Source organism: Podarcis filfolensis (assembly GCF_964270895.1).
Source record: "Podarcis filfolensis genome assembly, chromosome: 3".
NCBI lineage: Eukaryota > Metazoa > Chordata > Lepidosauria > Squamata > Lacertidae > Podarcis > Podarcis filfolensis.
The window spans coordinates 5,275,239-5,292,887 of record NC_139606.1 but is presented as its reverse complement, the minus strand read 5'-3'; the positions used below and the strand labels follow the sequence as shown (position 1 = coordinate 5,292,887).

The window sequence follows — 17,649 nt, the reverse complement described above, 5'->3', positions numbered from 1 at the left end:
GAGCCGGGGCACTGGTGGAGGGATGAGTGGTCAGTGGGAGAAGAGGGAGCTGACTGGGAGGGGGAGGTGTTGGCAGCTGAAGAGGTAACAGGGTTTCATGAGCAGGAAGAAGCTGGGGCAGAGAGCAGTTAAGACAGGAGAGGAAGGGGCCAGGAGACAGAGATGACGCAGCTGCCTCATCCAGGGAGTCTCCCCCTCCTGCTGTGACCAGCTCCCTTCTCCCTGGTCACCCAGAACATGGAGAGAAATGAAGATGGCAAAGTCATGAGATGCAAGGTGATGGAGCTGTAGGCTGCTGGGGGAGGGGCCTTAGAGGGCAGTGGGAAGGTGGAGACCTTCAGTCCTCATAAGCTGGCAGGAGCTGGAGGCAGGAGTAAGTCAGCAACAAAAACACCACCAGTGTCGGGGAAGTTAACTCTTTATTCAAAGAAAGCAAAATAGTGCAGGCCTAGTGATCACAGCATCACCCACCCAGTTTTTCCACACCCACCCAAATTTTTAAAACAGGATTTTTACACAGAAAGTTTTTATGTTTTTAATCAAATTCCTGATGTAAATTTTAAAAACCAGTGGAATTTATCATTGCTCTTTTCACATGGAAAGACTTAATCTATTTTGTTACCTGTAGACTTGCTATACCTGTGGCCCTCAGTTAAAATCTGAGCCTCTTGATCAGAGTGGGGAGAAACACCTGCATTTGACTACTCCTTTTTGACCATCCATCACTTACATCTTTGTTTTTAAAAGTGCCCTTCACTTAGAACCACATGATGAAGCAGTAAAATACACAGGGAATGAAGTGGCTTGACACAAAATATATAGATTATATGTAGATTATATATATTACCGGTATACAGATTATAGTAGGAATTTTTTTTTCTGAACAGAATCAAGTAAATTTCAAAATTAAATTCCTAGGCTGAACTAAAGCACTACAATTAACACGGAATCGTATTTACTACAAACATTAAGCAGAACATAAGTGTGCAACACTTAAGTTTTGTGACACATCATGGGCCAATCCGACTGGAAGTCGACTGAACCAAAATGTCCATGGTTAATAAGGGTGTTTAAAAAAAAGGCTTGCATTGCACACACAGGGAGGATAAGCAACCCATGAACTTTGCATCTTATGAACGTGGCAGAGCACAGAGTTGGTGGGGCATGGGTGGTGTTGTGAACCCAACAGCAGGGGTAAGATCCAGGTCATCTTCAGATGTTCCAGGAGGTAGCTGGAATGTGAATCTCTGCAGGAGGCTTGTAAAGAAGAGGTAGAGCTCCATTTTGGCAAGATTCTCACCTAAACATGCTCTCCGACCTGTAAGGAAGTGCAAGCAGGATTGAAACTGGGTTCCTTGCTTACTTAACAACATTTTATTGGTTTATCTATAATGGAATGCAGCAAACTGCTTACTGTTTGAAATTTCATGATGATACCATTCTAAAATGCAACAAGAATGAACACTAATCTTGAAGAACTGCATGTTCTCCAAGTGTCCCAATTCTCCAGTCCCACAATGCATGCTCTGCTGCTGAGCTTGGGGAGAAGGATGAGCCAGCGCTTGCCCCTCCATAGCAGCTGCTGGAGGAGAGGATGTGTCTGTCGAGAACTAGGGTGATGATGCAGTGGCTCTGAGGGGGAGGCAGAGGGCAGAGCAGTCCTGGGTGGGAGGAAGGGGGAGCAGAACGGAGCACAAGGAATCTGGATTTATTAAAAAATGCTTGCGGCAGCCATGTCTAATCTTGCCTCTTTCTAAAATGTGTTTATCGTTTTGTAAATCTACCAAAAGAATAAAATCAGATTGGGGCTAAGAGGTTTTCTCAGGACAGTTGAGGGTGCAAGTCGTGAGTCCTGTTGGTTTAGAAATGACGGCACTCGACCTTCTTCTGAAAATAAATGCTCTGCGGGGGGCAGGGGACCACAAATGGTCTTTCGAGGAGGGTGAGTTGGATGGGTATGAAAAATGTCCTGATTTCCATCTGAGGAATGTTGGCAAGTATGCAAAAGATGAACTCCCAGCAAGAAGCATTCTACAGGGCTGAAAACCAAGGGGAGCGGATGTTTTTCAGCCCACGGTCTGAGAGTTTCTTGTACCCTAATCCTCCAAACAGCCTGTATCCATTCTCCACCACAGCAAGCAGGTGGCATTATCATAGATCAATGGCACATTCCGGCCAGGCCAAAGCCCACGAGGGGAACACAGAGCAGGTCCACTGAAAGCCAAGGCCTGGGGGAAGTTCTGAGGGTGGTTAGAGAGCCTTGAAGAGTCCAATTTGGCCACTGGCCCAGAAGTTACCCTACTGAAAATGAATGATGTTGCGTATCTTATTGCAGTTCTAAATGACAGTTTGGGATTGTGTCTTCCATCCAAGTTTTATTTTATGTTAATATACTTAGGATGGCCTGTTCATTAAGCTCACATTGGATATGTATAAATAGACAGAAAATGAGTTACCTGCAGAGAAAGGCATGAATGCATCTCTCTTTATGAACTTTCCTTCAGAGTCAAGAAAGTGCTCAGGATAGAATTGGTATGGTTTTTCCCACTGAGATTCATCGTGCAGCACAGAGGTCAGTAGTGGAATGATGTGAGTCCCCTGCAAAGGAAAAGCAAGAGTTATTTAGAAAATGGATATGGCCTGTCAAGCAAATCATTATGGTATAGTCCTCAATGTCTTTTTTTAAAAAAGCAAGAAACAATCTGCATTATAAACCAGAGATTATATACCATTAGCTCCTTAAACAGTCATAATAATAATAATAATAATAATAATAATTATTTATTATTTATACCCTAATAATAATTTATTATTTTCCCCTGCCGCTCTGGGCGGCTCCCAATCAAGTATTAAAAACAATACAGCCTTAAATATTAAAAACTTCCCTGAACAGGGCTGCCTTGAGATGTCTTTTGAAGATAGGATAGCTACTTCTTTTTTTTAGATTTTTTAATTTATTTTCAATGCAGAATCATAACAAAAATTACAAACATTGAATCCAAAATAATGTTATACAAAAAAACAACAAAAACGGAACATACAAAAAAAAGCAGAAAAGAAAAAGGGAAAAAAGCAAAGGAAACAAAACAAAACTAAACAAAAACGAAAAAGCACACATCTACAGAAAAAAACCATATCATTACATACATATACACATATTTACTTCCTTCCTTTGTTCTAAGACCTCAAAAAATTTACTCTTACTATATTGTTGTGTCTGGTTAGATTACTTCCATCTTTGTACCTTTTTTTTTACACCATTTCCCCCCCTTTAACCCTGTAAAGCATCATTCATTACATACCAATATACTTACTCCAGAACAATGTTTTTTCATATACTCTTTAGCACAACCCCATTCTTTTAACTATTTCTGCTCCGATTGTCCTCTTATGAATGCTGTGAGTCTTGCCAGATTTATGTATTCACAAAATTTAATTTGCCAATCTTTCACTGATGGAATTTTCCTCCCTTTCCAGTTTTTTGCTATAAGCATCCTGGCAGCTGTTGTTGCATAAAGGAATACTTTCCTTTGATTGTCGGGGATATCATTTGTAATTAAACCTAAAAGGAATGCCTCCGGTTTTTTACTGAAAGATATTTTAAACATCTTTTTGAGTTCTTCATTAATTTTGTTCCAGAATTGTTTAATAGGTCGGCATTCTCACCACATGTGAAACATTGTTCCTATTTCTTTTTTACATCTCCAACAGGTATTCGATTTTAATTTGTAAATTTTAGCCAATTTTACCGGAGTTAAGTACCATTGGTACACCATTTTCATAAAATTTTCTCTTATTGTATAACATGCCATGAATTTAATATCATATTTCCATAATTTCTCCCATTGGTCCAGCCGAATTACATATCCTATATCACATGCCCATTTAATCATAACTTCTTTTACTTCTTCATCCTTTAATTCCTATTCTAATAATAAATTATACATTTTGGATATATTCTTTTTTGAGTTTTGTAATAATACTTTTTGTAATTTTGATTCTTCTTTTTCAAATCCTATTACTTTATCCTGATTAAATATTTGTGCAATTTGGTGATATTGTAACCATGTAGTACAGTATTGGGTCACCTCTTCATATGGTCTTCGTTTTAATTGGCCCTGTTCTTCCTTTAGGAGCTGCTGGTATGTCGCCATTCTTCCTGTAGTATTTTTCTTTTTAACCGATATTACAGTGGTGCCCCGCAAGACGAATGCCTCGCAAAACGAAAAACCCGCAAGACATAAGGGTTTTTCGGTTTTTGCATCGCTTCGCAAGACGAATTTCCCTATGGGCTTGCTTCGCAAGACGAAAACGTCTTGCGAGTTTGTTCGCTTTTTTCCTAAAGCCGCTTGAAGAGGCGCAGTTGCGACGGATCGTGCTTTGCAAGACGAAAAGACTCGCGGAACGAATTATTTTCGTCTTGCGAGGCACCACTGTACTTCTAACGGTGAGACCCACCATGGGGTTTTCGGTTCTAACAACCTTCTATGTCTCACCCAGACCTTGTATAATGCATTTCTAATTACGTGGCTTAGAAATTCTTTATGTACTGCCACTTTATTATAAATTAGATAGGCATGCCAACCATATCTGTTGTTCCATCCCTCCAAGTCCAAAATGTCGCTGTTATCCAATTTGATCCAATCCTTGATCCAAGTAAAGCATGCCACATCGTGATATAGTCTCAGGTCTGGGAGTCCGAAACCTTCCCGCTCTTTTATGTCGGTTAATAATTTATGTTTGATCGGTGGCTTTTTGCCTTGCCATATAAACTTTGTTAGGTCCATTTTCCATTTTTTAAAACAATCATCTTTACCTATTATGGGAATCATTTGAAAAAGGAACAGGAGTTTTGGTAAAATATTCATTTTAATAGCCGAAATTCTACCCCAGAGTGTTAAATTCAATCTTGTCCAAGTTTTCATTTCTCTTTTTGTTTCTTCCCAATTTTTTTAATTATCTTCAAACAAATTTATATTTTTCATTGTTATTTGTATTCCTAAATATTTCACTTTTTTTTACAATTTGTAATCCAAATTTTTCTACCAGTTCCTTTTTCTCTTGATCTCCCATGTTTTTTACCACTAGTTTTGTTTTTTCTTTATTCAGAGCAAAACCTGAGACCCTTTCAAAGTTTCCCATTTTTTCTATAGCCTTTGCTATGCTTTCCTTTGGATTTTCCACCATTAAGACTAAATCATCTGCAAATGCCCTTATTTTGTATATTTTCTCTCCTAGGGATATTCCATTTATTTCTTGATCCAGTCTGATTTCTTGATTTAATATTTCCAAAACCAAAAGGAATAATAATGGTGAAAGTGGGCACCCTTGTCTGGTGCCCTTCTGTATTTTAAAATAACCAGTCGTGTCATTATTTATTATTATATTTGCTTCTTGTTGTTCATAAATTGCTTTTAGCCCTCTTGTAATTTGGTCTCCCATGTCCATCTGGTCTAATAATATTTTTAGAAATTTCCATGATACTTTGTCAAACGCCTTTTCCGCGTCCACAAAAACAAAGGCTACCTTCTTACTCGGTTTCATGTCTAAATACTCGATCATATCAATCACTGTTCTTATATTATCACTCATTTTTCTGCCCAGCAAGAACCCTGCCTGCTCTTTATTTATACAATCCTGCAAAACTGTCTTTAATCTTGTTGCCAATATTTGTGCATAGATCTTGTAATCATTATTTAGTAATGATATCGGTCTATAATTGGTTATAAACTCTTTATTTCATCCTTGTTTTGGGATTACTACTATGTGAGCCTGTTTCCAGGTGTTGGGAATCTTCCCGTCTTCTAGTATTCTATTTAAGAGTGTCTTCATAGGTGATAATAATGGTTCCTCTAATTTTTTGTAATGTATTGCGGTAAGACTATCTGGACCTGGGGATTTTCCCAGTTTCATCTTAATTATCGCTTGATGAAGCTCTATCGTGGTTATTGGGGAGTTTAGATCTTGAATCTTTTCTTTCTTAATTTTAGGTATATCCTTTCCACATAAATACTCTTTTATTTCATCCTCTGTCTCATTCCCTGCTTTATATAGCTTATTATAATATTTTATAAAGCACTTTTTAACTTCCTCAGGATTATCTAAAGTTCTCCCTTCTTCCACTATTTTATCAATCAGTTTTTCCTTTTGTCTCTTTTTCAATTGCCAGGCTAGCATCTTTCCGGGTTTATTTGCAAATTCGAACGACCTTTGTTTCATCCATTTAATATTGTCCTCAATTTCACTATTTAATATTGCTGAAGCCTGGGTTTGCAATATTCTTAGTTTTTTGTTTATTAATTCATTTTTTGGTTGTTTTGTTAATAAATTTTCATTTATTCCTATTTCTTTCCTTATTTGTTCTAGTTTTTGCTCTCTGTTTCTTTTCCTCATTGCACTTTGTTGTATGTAAAAGCCTCTTATGAAAGCTTTACTTGCATCCCATATTGTCCTGATGTCTGTATCCTGTTCTTTATTTAATTCAAATAAATTTTTCATTAGTTCTTGCGCTTTTTTCACAATCTTTTCGTCATTTAATATTCTTTCATTAAGTCTCCATCTTTTATTAGTTTTCTTGTATTCCTTTAATTCTAATGTGACTGGGTTGTGATCTGTAATAATTTTGGTCTGTATTTCTGCTTTTTTAATTTTAGTTGTTAAGTTATTTGATACCCATATGCTGTCAATTCTGCCGGCTGATTTTTTTACTTCTGATAAATGTGTATAGTGTCTTTCTCCTGGGTTTTTATATCTCCATGTGTCAATCAAATTTAAGTTTTCTACCATCTGAAAGAAGGTATCTGGGAGTCTGCCTTTTTTTGATTTTCTTTCTCTCTGTGTCCTATCTACTTCTATTTATGTGACACCATTTAGGTCTCCCATCAAAATAATTTCCTCTTCTATAAATTCCAGTAAATTAGCTTCTACTTTTCTGAAGAATTCTGTTTTGTTACCATTCGGTGCATAAACTCCTACTGTAATTAAATGTTCTTTACCTTTTGTTATTTTTACCCCTAATAATCTACCCTCATCATCCTTAAAGATTTTTTTTGCGTCTAGTTTAGGGTTCACATAGATCACAATTCCCCTTTTCTTTTTTACATCTGAGGATATAAACTCTTGACCCAATCTCTTGTTTTCTAAAACCCTTCTGTGGTGTCTAGTCACATGGGTCTCCTGCAAGCATATGATATCCCATTGTTCTTTCCTCAATACATGTTCTATTTTATTTCTCTTCCTCTTGTCATTTAAACCATTAACATTCCAAGATATAATTTTTAGATTCATTAATCTTTATTTATTATCTACAATGGTTTCATTGAGTAAATAAAAGAAAAAAGAAAAGAAAAAGAAAAAAAACTCAGAAATTTTAGGATTTTGATATTATGTTTCTTCCAATCTCTCCCCCCCTTAATACCCGCTTGTCTCTCTATGCTTCTTGTGGCGTCTGCGTTGTTTCCTCTCGCTCCAATGTTGGATCTCCAGTTAGTTCTTTTTTGTACTTCCTCCAGAATTTTCCCAGCTCGTCTACTGATCTAAAAGTTTTTCTTCTGTCCTTATATGTGAAGGTGATGCCCTCAGGAAATTCCCACCAGAATCGAATCGAATTCTTCTTGAGTGCTTCTGTTACTGTCTTATAGTTCTGCCTTTTCTTCAAAATTCTTTTTAGGATTTCCTTAAATATTTTGATAGGCCTATCTTCTATTATTAACTTCACTTGTCCTTTTTGATGTAATATTTTGTCCTTTAAAAGTCTTGAGTTGAAAAAAATTAAGCAATCTCCTGGCCCTTTATAAGTGTCCGATCTTTCTGATTTGATCCTGAAAATTTTATCAATATCCAATAGCATCTCTTCTACCTCTACTCCCAACCAGTTTGCAATCTCCTGTGATAGTTTCTCTTGAATTTGTTCATCATGAGTTTGTGGGACGCCTCGGAAGCGGAGGACCATCTCCTTCTGACGCATCCCCATCAATGATAAATCATCTAGCAGCTCTTCATGGGCTCTCTTTAAGTCGTTTATTTCTTCTTTCGTTGAATCTTGTGATTTTTTAATGTCCTTATTTTCCATTTGCAATTTCTTCGTCATTTCCTCTTGTTTGGTAGTTTTACTCTTGAGTTCTTGTACAGATTTATCCAGTTCTTTATTTTTAAGTGAGAGGTCACTTATTTGTGTTGTTAAGTCTATTATTAGCTTTGAGTTTTGTTGGATGTTGCCAGCTAATATGTCCAGCTTATCATTCAAGCTCTTTTCCATCCCCATTATAAGGTCTTTTATGTCAGCATTGGGGTCTGTTTCAGCTGTTGATTGTCTTCTCACTTGTAGACCTGACCCAGATGTCAGTGTAGTTTGGTATTTTTTAGAACCCATATTTGTCTTCTGCCTTTTGGTTCTGATCTAGATATCTTTATTTCAAACCAAGAATATATATATTCCTAAACTTTGAAAATGCTCTGTTTATAGTCTATAATTTGGTCCTTTTATTTCATCTGTTGGGATTGAAAGTCAGTTAAGATTCTGGTGGTTTTACACTATGTCGTTATCAGTTCATCTCAAATATTTAATTTTTTTCCTAAAAGATAAAAAAGTAAAAAAATAAATCCAAGTTTTGATATAAATTTAGTTAAATATTTTGTTTTATTTTAATTACTTTGGCAGTTGTCAGAGAAAAATTTCATCGCAGTACTTAACATCCGTCTTAAGAACTTATTTTCTAGAAGCTGAACTTGGTATTTCAGGTATCCTTTCGTGTATAGCTAGTTTTCTTTATGGTTGTGCTTCAAACCTGTTTTATTTATTTATTTACGGCTATTAGCCCATAAAAGCTTCAAACCTGTGTCTTAGCAGTGTTTTTTAAATTATGAGAGTAATTTTATTTTCCGCCACTAGGTGGCGCGATTTTCCAATTTACTTATGAGGTGATCCTTCTTGTTTTGTTTCTCTAGCTTCTCTTTGTTGCAGTGACTGTTTCTGCCACTATTCTTCTTCCGGCTTTTTTCCCTTCTGAGGGTGATGACTCACACTTCCCCCCCAGCGCCATTTTCGCCAGCTGCTTTCTTCCCTACTCCAGTCTTTTTCCTCCTTCTTTCTCTCCCTTTGTATATCTCTTCCTCTTCCCTTTCACTTCTTTATCTTAATCTTTATCTTCCTACCGCTGCCTGGTCTTCAAATCTTTTCTACTCCTTCTCTTTTCCACTGTATCCTCCACGTTCCTCCCCCTCCTTTTCCCCCCCACTCACCCCTTTGTTTTACGCTGATCTCCTCCTCAATGGCCGCTGTTTTGTTGTCACCGCTGCTGCTGCTTGCTATTTCAGCTCCTTGTCTTTCTCAACAGAGCGTCCCCCTGTAGAAGCAGGTACTCAGTATGTCTCAGTTTTTATTTTCTGCCTCTTTACAAGGCTTATTTTCCACAACTTGATAAGTCTCAGAACGCTGAAGCTCCTCTCTCCATTAGCTTTACTGTCCTTTATAATATTAAGTTAGTCCGTACTCCTTTTATTTTAATTTAAGCCAGCGTTGTTACCTTCTTCCTTCAGGAGTACTCTTGATTTTACAGTTTTAGTTTGGAGCAGCCTGGTGCTTTCTCATTCGGGTCTCAGGGGCGTCTCACGGTCGGGTGTGCGATCTTTCTGCACGGAGGTTCTTCCACCTTCCTCCACTTTTTGTGCTGGAACGGCAGAAAACCCCTTTATGCGCTGCTTGGATCTGTTTTCTTCAGTCTGGAACCTCCTCTCAGACCTCTTCAGGGTTTGCGTCGCCCTCGCTTCCCTGTCTTTTTATCCCGTATCCGTGACTGGGAGCGCTCTTACTGCAGCAAAGCGCTTTCCCTGACCCGATGCTGAGCGCACCACGCCAGGAAGTCGATAGGACAGCTACTTATTTCCTTCACATCTGAAGGGAGGGTGTTCCACAGGGTGGGCGCCACTACCGAGAAGGCCCTCTGTCTGGTTCCCTGTAACCTTACTTCTCCCAATGAGGGAACTGCCAGAAGGCCCTCGGTGCTGGATCTCAGGGTCCGGGCTGAACGATGGGGGTGGAGACGCTCCTTCAGGTATACAGGACCGAGGCCGTTTAGGGCTTTAAAGGTCAGCACCAACACTTTGAATTGTGCTCGGAAACGTACTGGGAGTCAATGCAGATCTCTCAGAACCGGTGTTATGTGGTCCCGGCGGCCACTCCCAGTCACCAGTCTAGCTGCCAAATTCTGGATTAATTGCAGTTTCCGGGTCACCTTCAAAGGTAGCCCCACGTAGAGCGCGTTGCAGTAGTCCAAGCGGGAGATAACTAGAGCATGCACCACTCTGGCAAGACAGTCTGCTGGCAGATAGGGTCTCAGTCTGCGTACCAGATGGAGCTGGTAAACAGCTGCCCTAGACACAGAATTAACCTGTGCCTCCATGGACAGCTGTGAGTCCAAAATGACTCCCAGGCTGCGCACCTGGTCCTTCAGGGGCACAATTACCCCATTCAGAACCAGGGAATCCCCCACACCCGCCCGCACCCTGTACCCCCAAAACAGTACTTCTGTCTTGTCAGGATTCAACCTCAATCTGTTAGCCGCCATCCATCCTCCAACCGCCTCCAGACACTCACACAGGACCTTCACCGCCTTCACTGGTTCCGATTTGAAAGAGAGGTAGAGTTGGGTATCATCTGCATACTGATTAACACCCAGCCCAAACCCCCTGATAATCTCTCCCAGCGGCTTCATATACTTTTCTGGGATAACTCAATAAAGACCTGTATGCAGCGAGGAAGGAAGAAGCAAGTAGGCCCAGTCTAGGGAACTGGGGCTCCAACAGGGGCCCCCAGGGGGGCAAGGGCCCCCTACTTTACAAGGAGGTCAGTGGGGCCTGCTCCTAGGGTTAGCCTAAAGTGTAATGGCCTAATTAATGGAGAAATCAATCGCAGTCAGCTGAGCAAAGAATGCAGTTTAATCAAAGTGATTACCTTTGGAATGAAGTAGCCTTTGAGGGTAACATCCACAGTGGTTGCATGTGGCAGATTTGTTGGGCTAACGTCAGAAAATCTCTGGATCTCATGGATCACCGCATCTACATATGGCATTTTCATTCGGTGCTCAATTCTTGGTTGAGAAGATCCAACAACCTTCGCAATTTCTTCTTGGACCTTATCTGGGGGAAGTGGAGCGGATTTTTGTTGTTGTTAAAATAAACTCATTGGTGGTTTTTTCTGTCCCCACCCCCCAAATGCCAAACTCAAAAGCTTATTTTTGCCACCAACTCATATCTTCAGATTTCCTGGAGCAACTGACAGCTAATTATGCAATGGGACTGCCTGATCTATGAGCACAATCTCACAACATAATGCAAAGTTGTTGAAGATGCTATTCACCTGAGAATTTTAGTGGAAATACACAATTTGCTTATAGTTATGTAGGAAGCGAAAGTAAGAAACATGCATGCTTGATTACACCCAACATTTTGGGGGGGGGGCTGACATATGTCATGTCACACAGTGAAACTAGGCCCAACAAGGCCCACCGTATTGTGGAATATTGAGGGGGGCCGTCTCCTTCATTGAAAATTGTGGGGCTCAGCCACCCAACTTCCCAGGCCCCCAGATAGTTATGTATAACTGGAATCAAGATATGCTAGCTAACCCAATGAAAAGCACTCACTCTGAATTTCAGGATATTTCATCATTAGTAACAGTCCCCAGCGCAGTGTGAAAGCAGTGGTCACTGTGCCAGCAGCAAATAAGTTACTCACAACTGCTTTTAAGTTTTCATTGTGGAAATATCCATTCGGCTTGTCCTTCTCCTGGGGTGTAAAAAGAAAGAACTTGGCTATAACAAGAGTATATTAGACACCAGCTCACATGGAAATATATTTTTAAAATGTGAAAATTTCAACTTTTGACAATATCAAAAAACATTATTGGCGGACTTAAAGGACTCCATTACCTCTTGCTGTCTCAGAAGAAATGAATCAATGAAGCTCCTTTGGTCATTTTCATCCAGATCTCTGAGGTGATGTATGAAGGTCACATTTATGAAGGCCTGGATCTCATCTCTGTTGTGAAGGAGAGTCTTATGAGCTCTCAAAAGTGAGCCAAGAGCAGGAAATACATTATACAGCTGTAAGGATAAAATACGACAAAAAGAAATACCCAGTGCTTAATTCTCAGGTGGTACTCCAAATATCTCATCTTCCACAGAAGAATAAACAATGACACAGAACAATAATGTATTTGGGTTGGAGCAACGTTGAGTAGATATCCCTTAGAGGCCAAGGCTGGAGGCCATTTTCTTACGTGCTGTTGTAGTTATGTAGTTGTGGATTAGCAGTTTGCTCAGGTGTGGACAAGCCCCTAGACAGAGGTCAACCAGTAGTGGCCAGGGGCATCAATACTGTATACAAAAAGTCAATTATGGTTTAAGTTATCTAGCTATTATATTTTAAGCAGACTATCCAATTATATGAATGAAAATAATAAATGGGGGGAAGACTGCTTTTTTAAAATGGACTGAAAGCGACTCATATTTCTCAAAATGAGTTTTGCAGTGAATCCTGAACAATACGGAGTTGCATACATCTTGAGTTTTGTGTGAATACAACAAACTATTTCTTTTCCACTTGAAAAAGCTTAGATTACCATGACAGAGGGGCTTCCAAAAAGCCGGATATTTTCATTGACCAACTTCAGAAGTTTTCTAAATGTGGAATCTTCGTATTCAAATCGCTTGTTTAGTAGGATGGACACCATTATATTGGCAACAGCTGCATAAATAATTGTGGTGGTTTCAAATGGTTGTCCTATATATAAATATTAAACAATGCTCAGATAAAATACCAATTAGAATAGCTCTTCTCTGCCTTAGGTTCCTACTGATGTATAGAGCAAATTTATCTTAGAAACTGATCCTACGTTTTGGTATATTTGAAGATATCTGAGTTAAGAAACGCTAAAAGGAGTCATGGTTGCTATTGCAGTATATACCTAAGCAGAGCTCTTCATCCTTTTTGAATCCATGACTCCCTTGACCAGCTACATTCTTTCTGTGGTTTCCTATGGGGCAAATGCACTCCAAGCCTCAGGAGCCAGTTATGTCACCCCTTGCCTGCAGAGCCGGCGGCCTCTCACCCTTTTCCAAACACCCTCCCTCATGAAGTATTCCCTCGGCCTCTTTTCCTCTCCGCTCTCCTTGGGAGTCCTCTAGGCAGCCGCCACAGCCACCCCTGGTCTCTGAGCCACCCCCTGCCCCAAAGAGAGGTGCCTCCTCATGCTGCCCCACAAAGGCCTAGGAAGACAATGCCCCAGCCTTAGCGGCCTGACGGAGACTGGACGAAGGTGAATGTGAAGCCAGCACCTTTACATGCCTTGGGAGCAGCAGTGGCAGCAGTGGGCACCACCAGGCCTGAATGGGGAAAAGGCTCCCTTCGGCACTGTACACTCAGCTCCCAGGCAGGCCTTGACAATATAGGCCAGTGCAGTGCCTGCCTGCCCAGCCTCCCACTTGCCTGTCCATTACCAACATCAAGGGCTGGTTGACTGGCTGAACCACATCAGCTCCTGGGAACCAGTACCCCCTGGCCTTTGTGGCTACAAAGGCACCGTTCACTTGGGGAACTTGGAGCCAGGGCTGCTGCAACAAACAGCTGTGCAAGCCTTTGGGAGGCAGAGATGCGAGAGGGAATCATAGGAGGAAGGACAGGAAAGAGGGACAGAGGCCAGCATTACCTCACGCTGACCTGAACACTGCAGATTGGTTACTTCTTCACAGGGAATCCTGGTTACTATATTTCTGAGAGTTAGCAATATCTATATAACACAATATTGTGGGCATCTAATGTAGTGTTGTTTTGCCCTGGAGCAGTAGAGGGAAACACTAACCCACCTTGGTAAGATTCAAATGTCTTAATCAGGACACTGCATTCTTCCAGAATTCTGTCCTCTATGGACCTTTTCCCCATGCCATAGTCCCGTAATGTGCTTAGTGCAAACCGCCGCATCACTTTCCAGTTTTCACCATGTGAAAAAAGAACACCTGAAGAGCAGAGATCAAGTTTCAAGTTATCATGGCCACGATAATATGTTTTGGCTTATCTCACCCTTCTTCTGTGGAACTGAGGATGCCTCTCAGCTGGTCCCTCATCTGGTCTCTGATAGGACACACACACTGCAGAACTTCAGCAATATCCCTATGGGTTGTACCCTCAGAACACGATTGGAGAGGGGGTTCTCCAGTTTACGGCCCTTCAGATGTAATGGTACATTATCTTATGACCAGATTCTCCTATTCCCCCAACACTACTCTTTTGCTGGCAGTGACAAAGACATCTGACATTATCCATCCAATGGCTGCAGCTACACTGGTCGATTGGCAGGCTGTCCTCCAAGCTATAATTGAAACTAACAATCAGTTCTATGAACCTTTTGGCACAGATTCTATATTGCTATGATAACTAAATTTCACAGACAGCACAAGCTATTATACAGAAGGAAAGACCTCACCAAAGCCTCTTGCATGGTCCTCAAAAATTGGGATGGTGGGTCTCTCTGCAAATGCGTCCGCCTGATTCACCAGAGCCTCCTTGACTGTCTCATACCCTGTCAGCACCACCATTTTCTGGAATCCCATTTGGATGCGGAAGATGGGGCCATGTTCTTTTGACAACTGGAGTTCAATGACCAAAAGAGAGAAACATCAAATAAACCCCCCAAACATACATACATACTGTCACAGATCTGAAATAAAAACTGATTTCATTTACATGGTTTCATGGTATAATTCATCAACTTTAAATGTCTAAGCATTGCCCATCACCTGGGTGCCTTTAGCAAGAGGAGCAACCTCAAATTATTAAGAAGAAAGTGCAGTTGGATGGCAAATTCTGCAGGTCCTTTATTTTATTTGGCGGAAACCGAAAGCAATTAAAGCTGAAAACTGATGTGAATTTTCCTTCCTTAACAAATTGAAAGTTAGAATCATAGAATTGTAGGCTCCTCTGTTTCCTCTGGGGAGTGCCAGTGCTTTCCAATATTGCATTTAGCTAAAATTACACTGGAGACTTAATCTAAGGTAAAGGTACCCCTGCCCGTATGGGCCAGTCGTGTCCGACTCTAGGGTTGCGCGCTCATCTCGCTTAAGAGGCCGGGAGCCAGCGCTGTCCGAAGACACTTCCGGGTCACGTGGCCAGTGTGACGAAGCTGCTCTGACGAGCCAGCACCAGCACAGCACACGGAAACGCTAACTTAATCTAGACTTAATCTAGATTTAATCTAATGCAATTTTTTTCACCTGCCCAAAGAATCCTGGGAACTGTGGGTGTTGCGAAGAGACGAACATTCTCAATAAGAACATAATTTTAGACATTAAAAAATTCATACATAGGCACACTTAAAAGCCCACATTCAGCAATATAAATGCTTTGTTTTGTTTCACGTTAGATGATTGTGAAAACTTGACTGGATTCTAAGAGCGTATTTAGAAGTGCTGATTTCACATTGAAAAGTTTTAAAATTTTGCAGCTAATTTTTGCACATAAGGCTGGTTGTGACATTCCTATTCCCCTCCTCCAGTGACCCAGTCCCTCCACTGCACAGATCAGCTATCAGCCTAAACCATAACAGCAATCACGCACAAAAAGGAAGGAAAAAAATGAATAAGCCATACTTGACAGAGTTTTATCATTTTTGCACATCTGCATTTATGAGATGGAACACTGACATCTACCTGGCCTAAAAACATCCACAGAATCTTTGCCTTGCTGCGGAAAGAACAGAAAACATTACCTTTAACATTGTTCTGTAAGGTCTCTTCAGATCCATCATGTGGAGATTCCCAACAAGTGGTAAAGGTGTAGGACCTGGTGGGAGATTTTTGGAGCTCCTATTCCAGAAAGTGCCCCATTTCCAAATGAATATAATTGTAAGGATGAGCAGGAACAATGTTGGAATCTGTTCAGTCCAATCCATTTCTTTCCAGTGAGGAAATTTCTGAAGCGATTACTGTGAAAGTCACAACATCGTTTGATCAAGGACAATGTCCGCTGGCTGAAATGAGCAGCAAATTTATCATACTAGGAACTGTCTCTAGTGAATCATTTCATTCAATGGAATGCCTTCCACTTTCCCCCAGGCTTCACTGCAGTCTACGCTTGATGATTTAGCTTTCCCTTTAAAGGTGCGGTAAAGGACCCCTGGATGGTTAAGTCCAGTCAAAGGCAGTGGCGTAGCGTGGGGGGTGCAGGGGGGGCCGGCCGCACCGGGTGCAACATCGGGGGGGGGGCGCGCGCTCGCACTGGCAGCTCTCTGCCCCTACTAAAATTCACGGGTTAGGGGGCGCAAATTACTTGCCTTGCCCCGGGTGCTGACAACCCACACTACGCCACTGGTCAAAGGCGACTCTGGGGTTGTGGCACTCATCTCGCTTTCAGGCTGAGGGAGCTGGCGTTTGTCCACAGACAGTTTTCCGGGTCATGTGGAAGCAGGACTAAACTGCTACTGGTGCGCAGAGGACCATGACAAGTGCCAGAGTGCACGGAAATGCTGTTTATCTTCCCTCTGCAGTGGTACCTATTTATCTACTTGCACTGGCATGCTTTTGAGCTGCTAGGTTGGCAGGAGCTGGGACAGAGGAACGGGAGCTCACCCTGTCATGGGGATTCGAACTGCCGAACTTCGAATCATCAAGCCCAAGAGACTCATTGGTTTAGACCACAGCGCCACCCGCATCCCTTTATACTTACTTGAGCAGGGGTGTTTTCTTCCTGAAATGAAAACATTGTTCAGCCAGTTCAACCTCTTTTGAATTCTCGGGAGGTCCAATGTTCAGTTTTAGAACAACATTATAGAATCACAGAACTGGAGAGTTGGAAGGAACACAAACAACTGTTAAGAAATCTTCTTGTGTAATTATTGAACTAGTGAGAAATTTTTGAGATAGTCTCAGAATCTGCTGAACTCCTTCTTTACAAATATTCTGCTATTCGGCATGTGTGTGTAGCTAGCTTAGTTAATTAATATACTGGTGCCAGCAGCATAGGGAGATGTTCTTGGAGAAATACTGCACAAATATTTTGGGTGTGTGTGTGTGCGCGCGCAATTTTCTGCACTATGCAGCATGGCCCTCTTCTGTCAGTCATCTCTGGAACTATTTGCTTGATAGACAAACTTGTGTGATATACTTCCTCTTGGCTTGTGCAGCATTGTGGTTAAGCTGATGATGATGTCTTTTATTTAAAGTTGCTCTTGATCCATAAGGTCCCCGGGCAGATTACAGCCATTTTAAGGACATGCTGTTCTGCATCTGGTGGCAGGAGGCTCAGGTGTTGACAGGCGGTTACCACGGTATCAGAGCAGGTACAGTGGTACCTCAGGTTAAGTACTTAATTGGTTCTGGAAGTCCGTTCTTAACCTGAAGCACACTTTCCCATTGAAAGTAATGGAAAGTGGATTGACACGTTCCAGATGATGAAAAACACCCCCTAAAACAGCAATTTAACATGAATTTTACTGTCTAACGAGACCATTGATCCATAAAATGAAGGTGATAATCAATGTAAAAAGGTAAAGATACCCCTGCCCGTACGGGCCAGTTGTGTCCGACTCTAGGGTTGCGCGCTCATCTCGCTCAAGAGGCCGAGAGCTGGCGCCGTCCGAAGACACTTCCGGGTCACGTG

General features: G+C 41.2%; 2 protein-coding genes across 5 annotated transcripts in view; both read right to left on the bottom strand.

Annotated features, from left to right (window-relative positions):
• Nucleotides 1-400: 400 nt before the first annotated feature.
• LOC310759400 (cytochrome P450 2K4-like) lies at nt 401-16,793 on the bottom strand. Of its 4 annotated transcripts, none has more exons than XM_083606591.1 (10): nt 16,717-16,793; nt 15,761-15,976; nt 14,480-14,642; nt 13,863-14,012; nt 12,620-12,780; nt 11,928-12,101; nt 11,643-11,784; nt 10,952-11,136; nt 2,457-2,598; nt 401-1,318 (listed from the first exon to the last, which is right to left on the bottom strand). In XM_083606591.1, the coding sequence occupies exons 2-10, from the start codon at nt 15,941-15,943 to the stop codon at nt 1,131-1,133; spliced, it is 1,488 nt and encodes a 495-aa protein (XP_083462717.1). In that variant the 5' UTR covers nt 15,944-15,976; nt 16,717-16,793; the 3' UTR covers nt 401-1,130. The 4 variants fall into 4 exon arrangements, with proteins under 4 accessions (XP_083462717.1, XP_083462714.1, XP_083462715.1 ...); XM_083606588.1 differs by having other exon boundaries at nt 11,643-11,805; nt 16,717-16,789; XM_083606589.1 differs by lacking the exon at nt 16,717-16,793 and having other exon boundaries at nt 11,643-11,805; nt 15,761-16,021.
• LOC310759456 (uncharacterized protein) overlaps nt 7,407-17,649 on the bottom strand; it is a 63,733-nt gene continuing 53,490 nt past the window's right edge. Inside the window, exon 2 of the mRNA XM_083606729.1 lies at nt 7,407-8,573. Within this exon, the coding sequence (XP_083462855.1) occupies nt 7,430-8,371 (942 nt within the window). The 5' untranslated portion in view covers nt 8,372-8,573 and the 3' untranslated portion in view covers nt 7,407-7,429. The remainder of the gene's footprint in view (nt 8,574-17,649) is intronic.

Coding starts and splice junctions, on each gene's coding strand:
- LOC310759400 (XM_083606588.1), bottom strand. CDS start 15,943: ATGGATTGGACTGAACAGATTCCAACATTGTTCCTGCTCATCCTTACA. Junction 14,013..14,479: donor GGACCATGCAAGAGGCTTTG/GTGAGGTCTTTC, acceptor TCTGCTCTTCAG/GTGTTCTTTTTTCACATGGT. Junction 12,102..12,619: donor TTGGAAGCCCCTCTGTCATG/GTAATCTAAGCT, acceptor TTATCCTTACAG/CTGTATAATGTATTTCCTGC.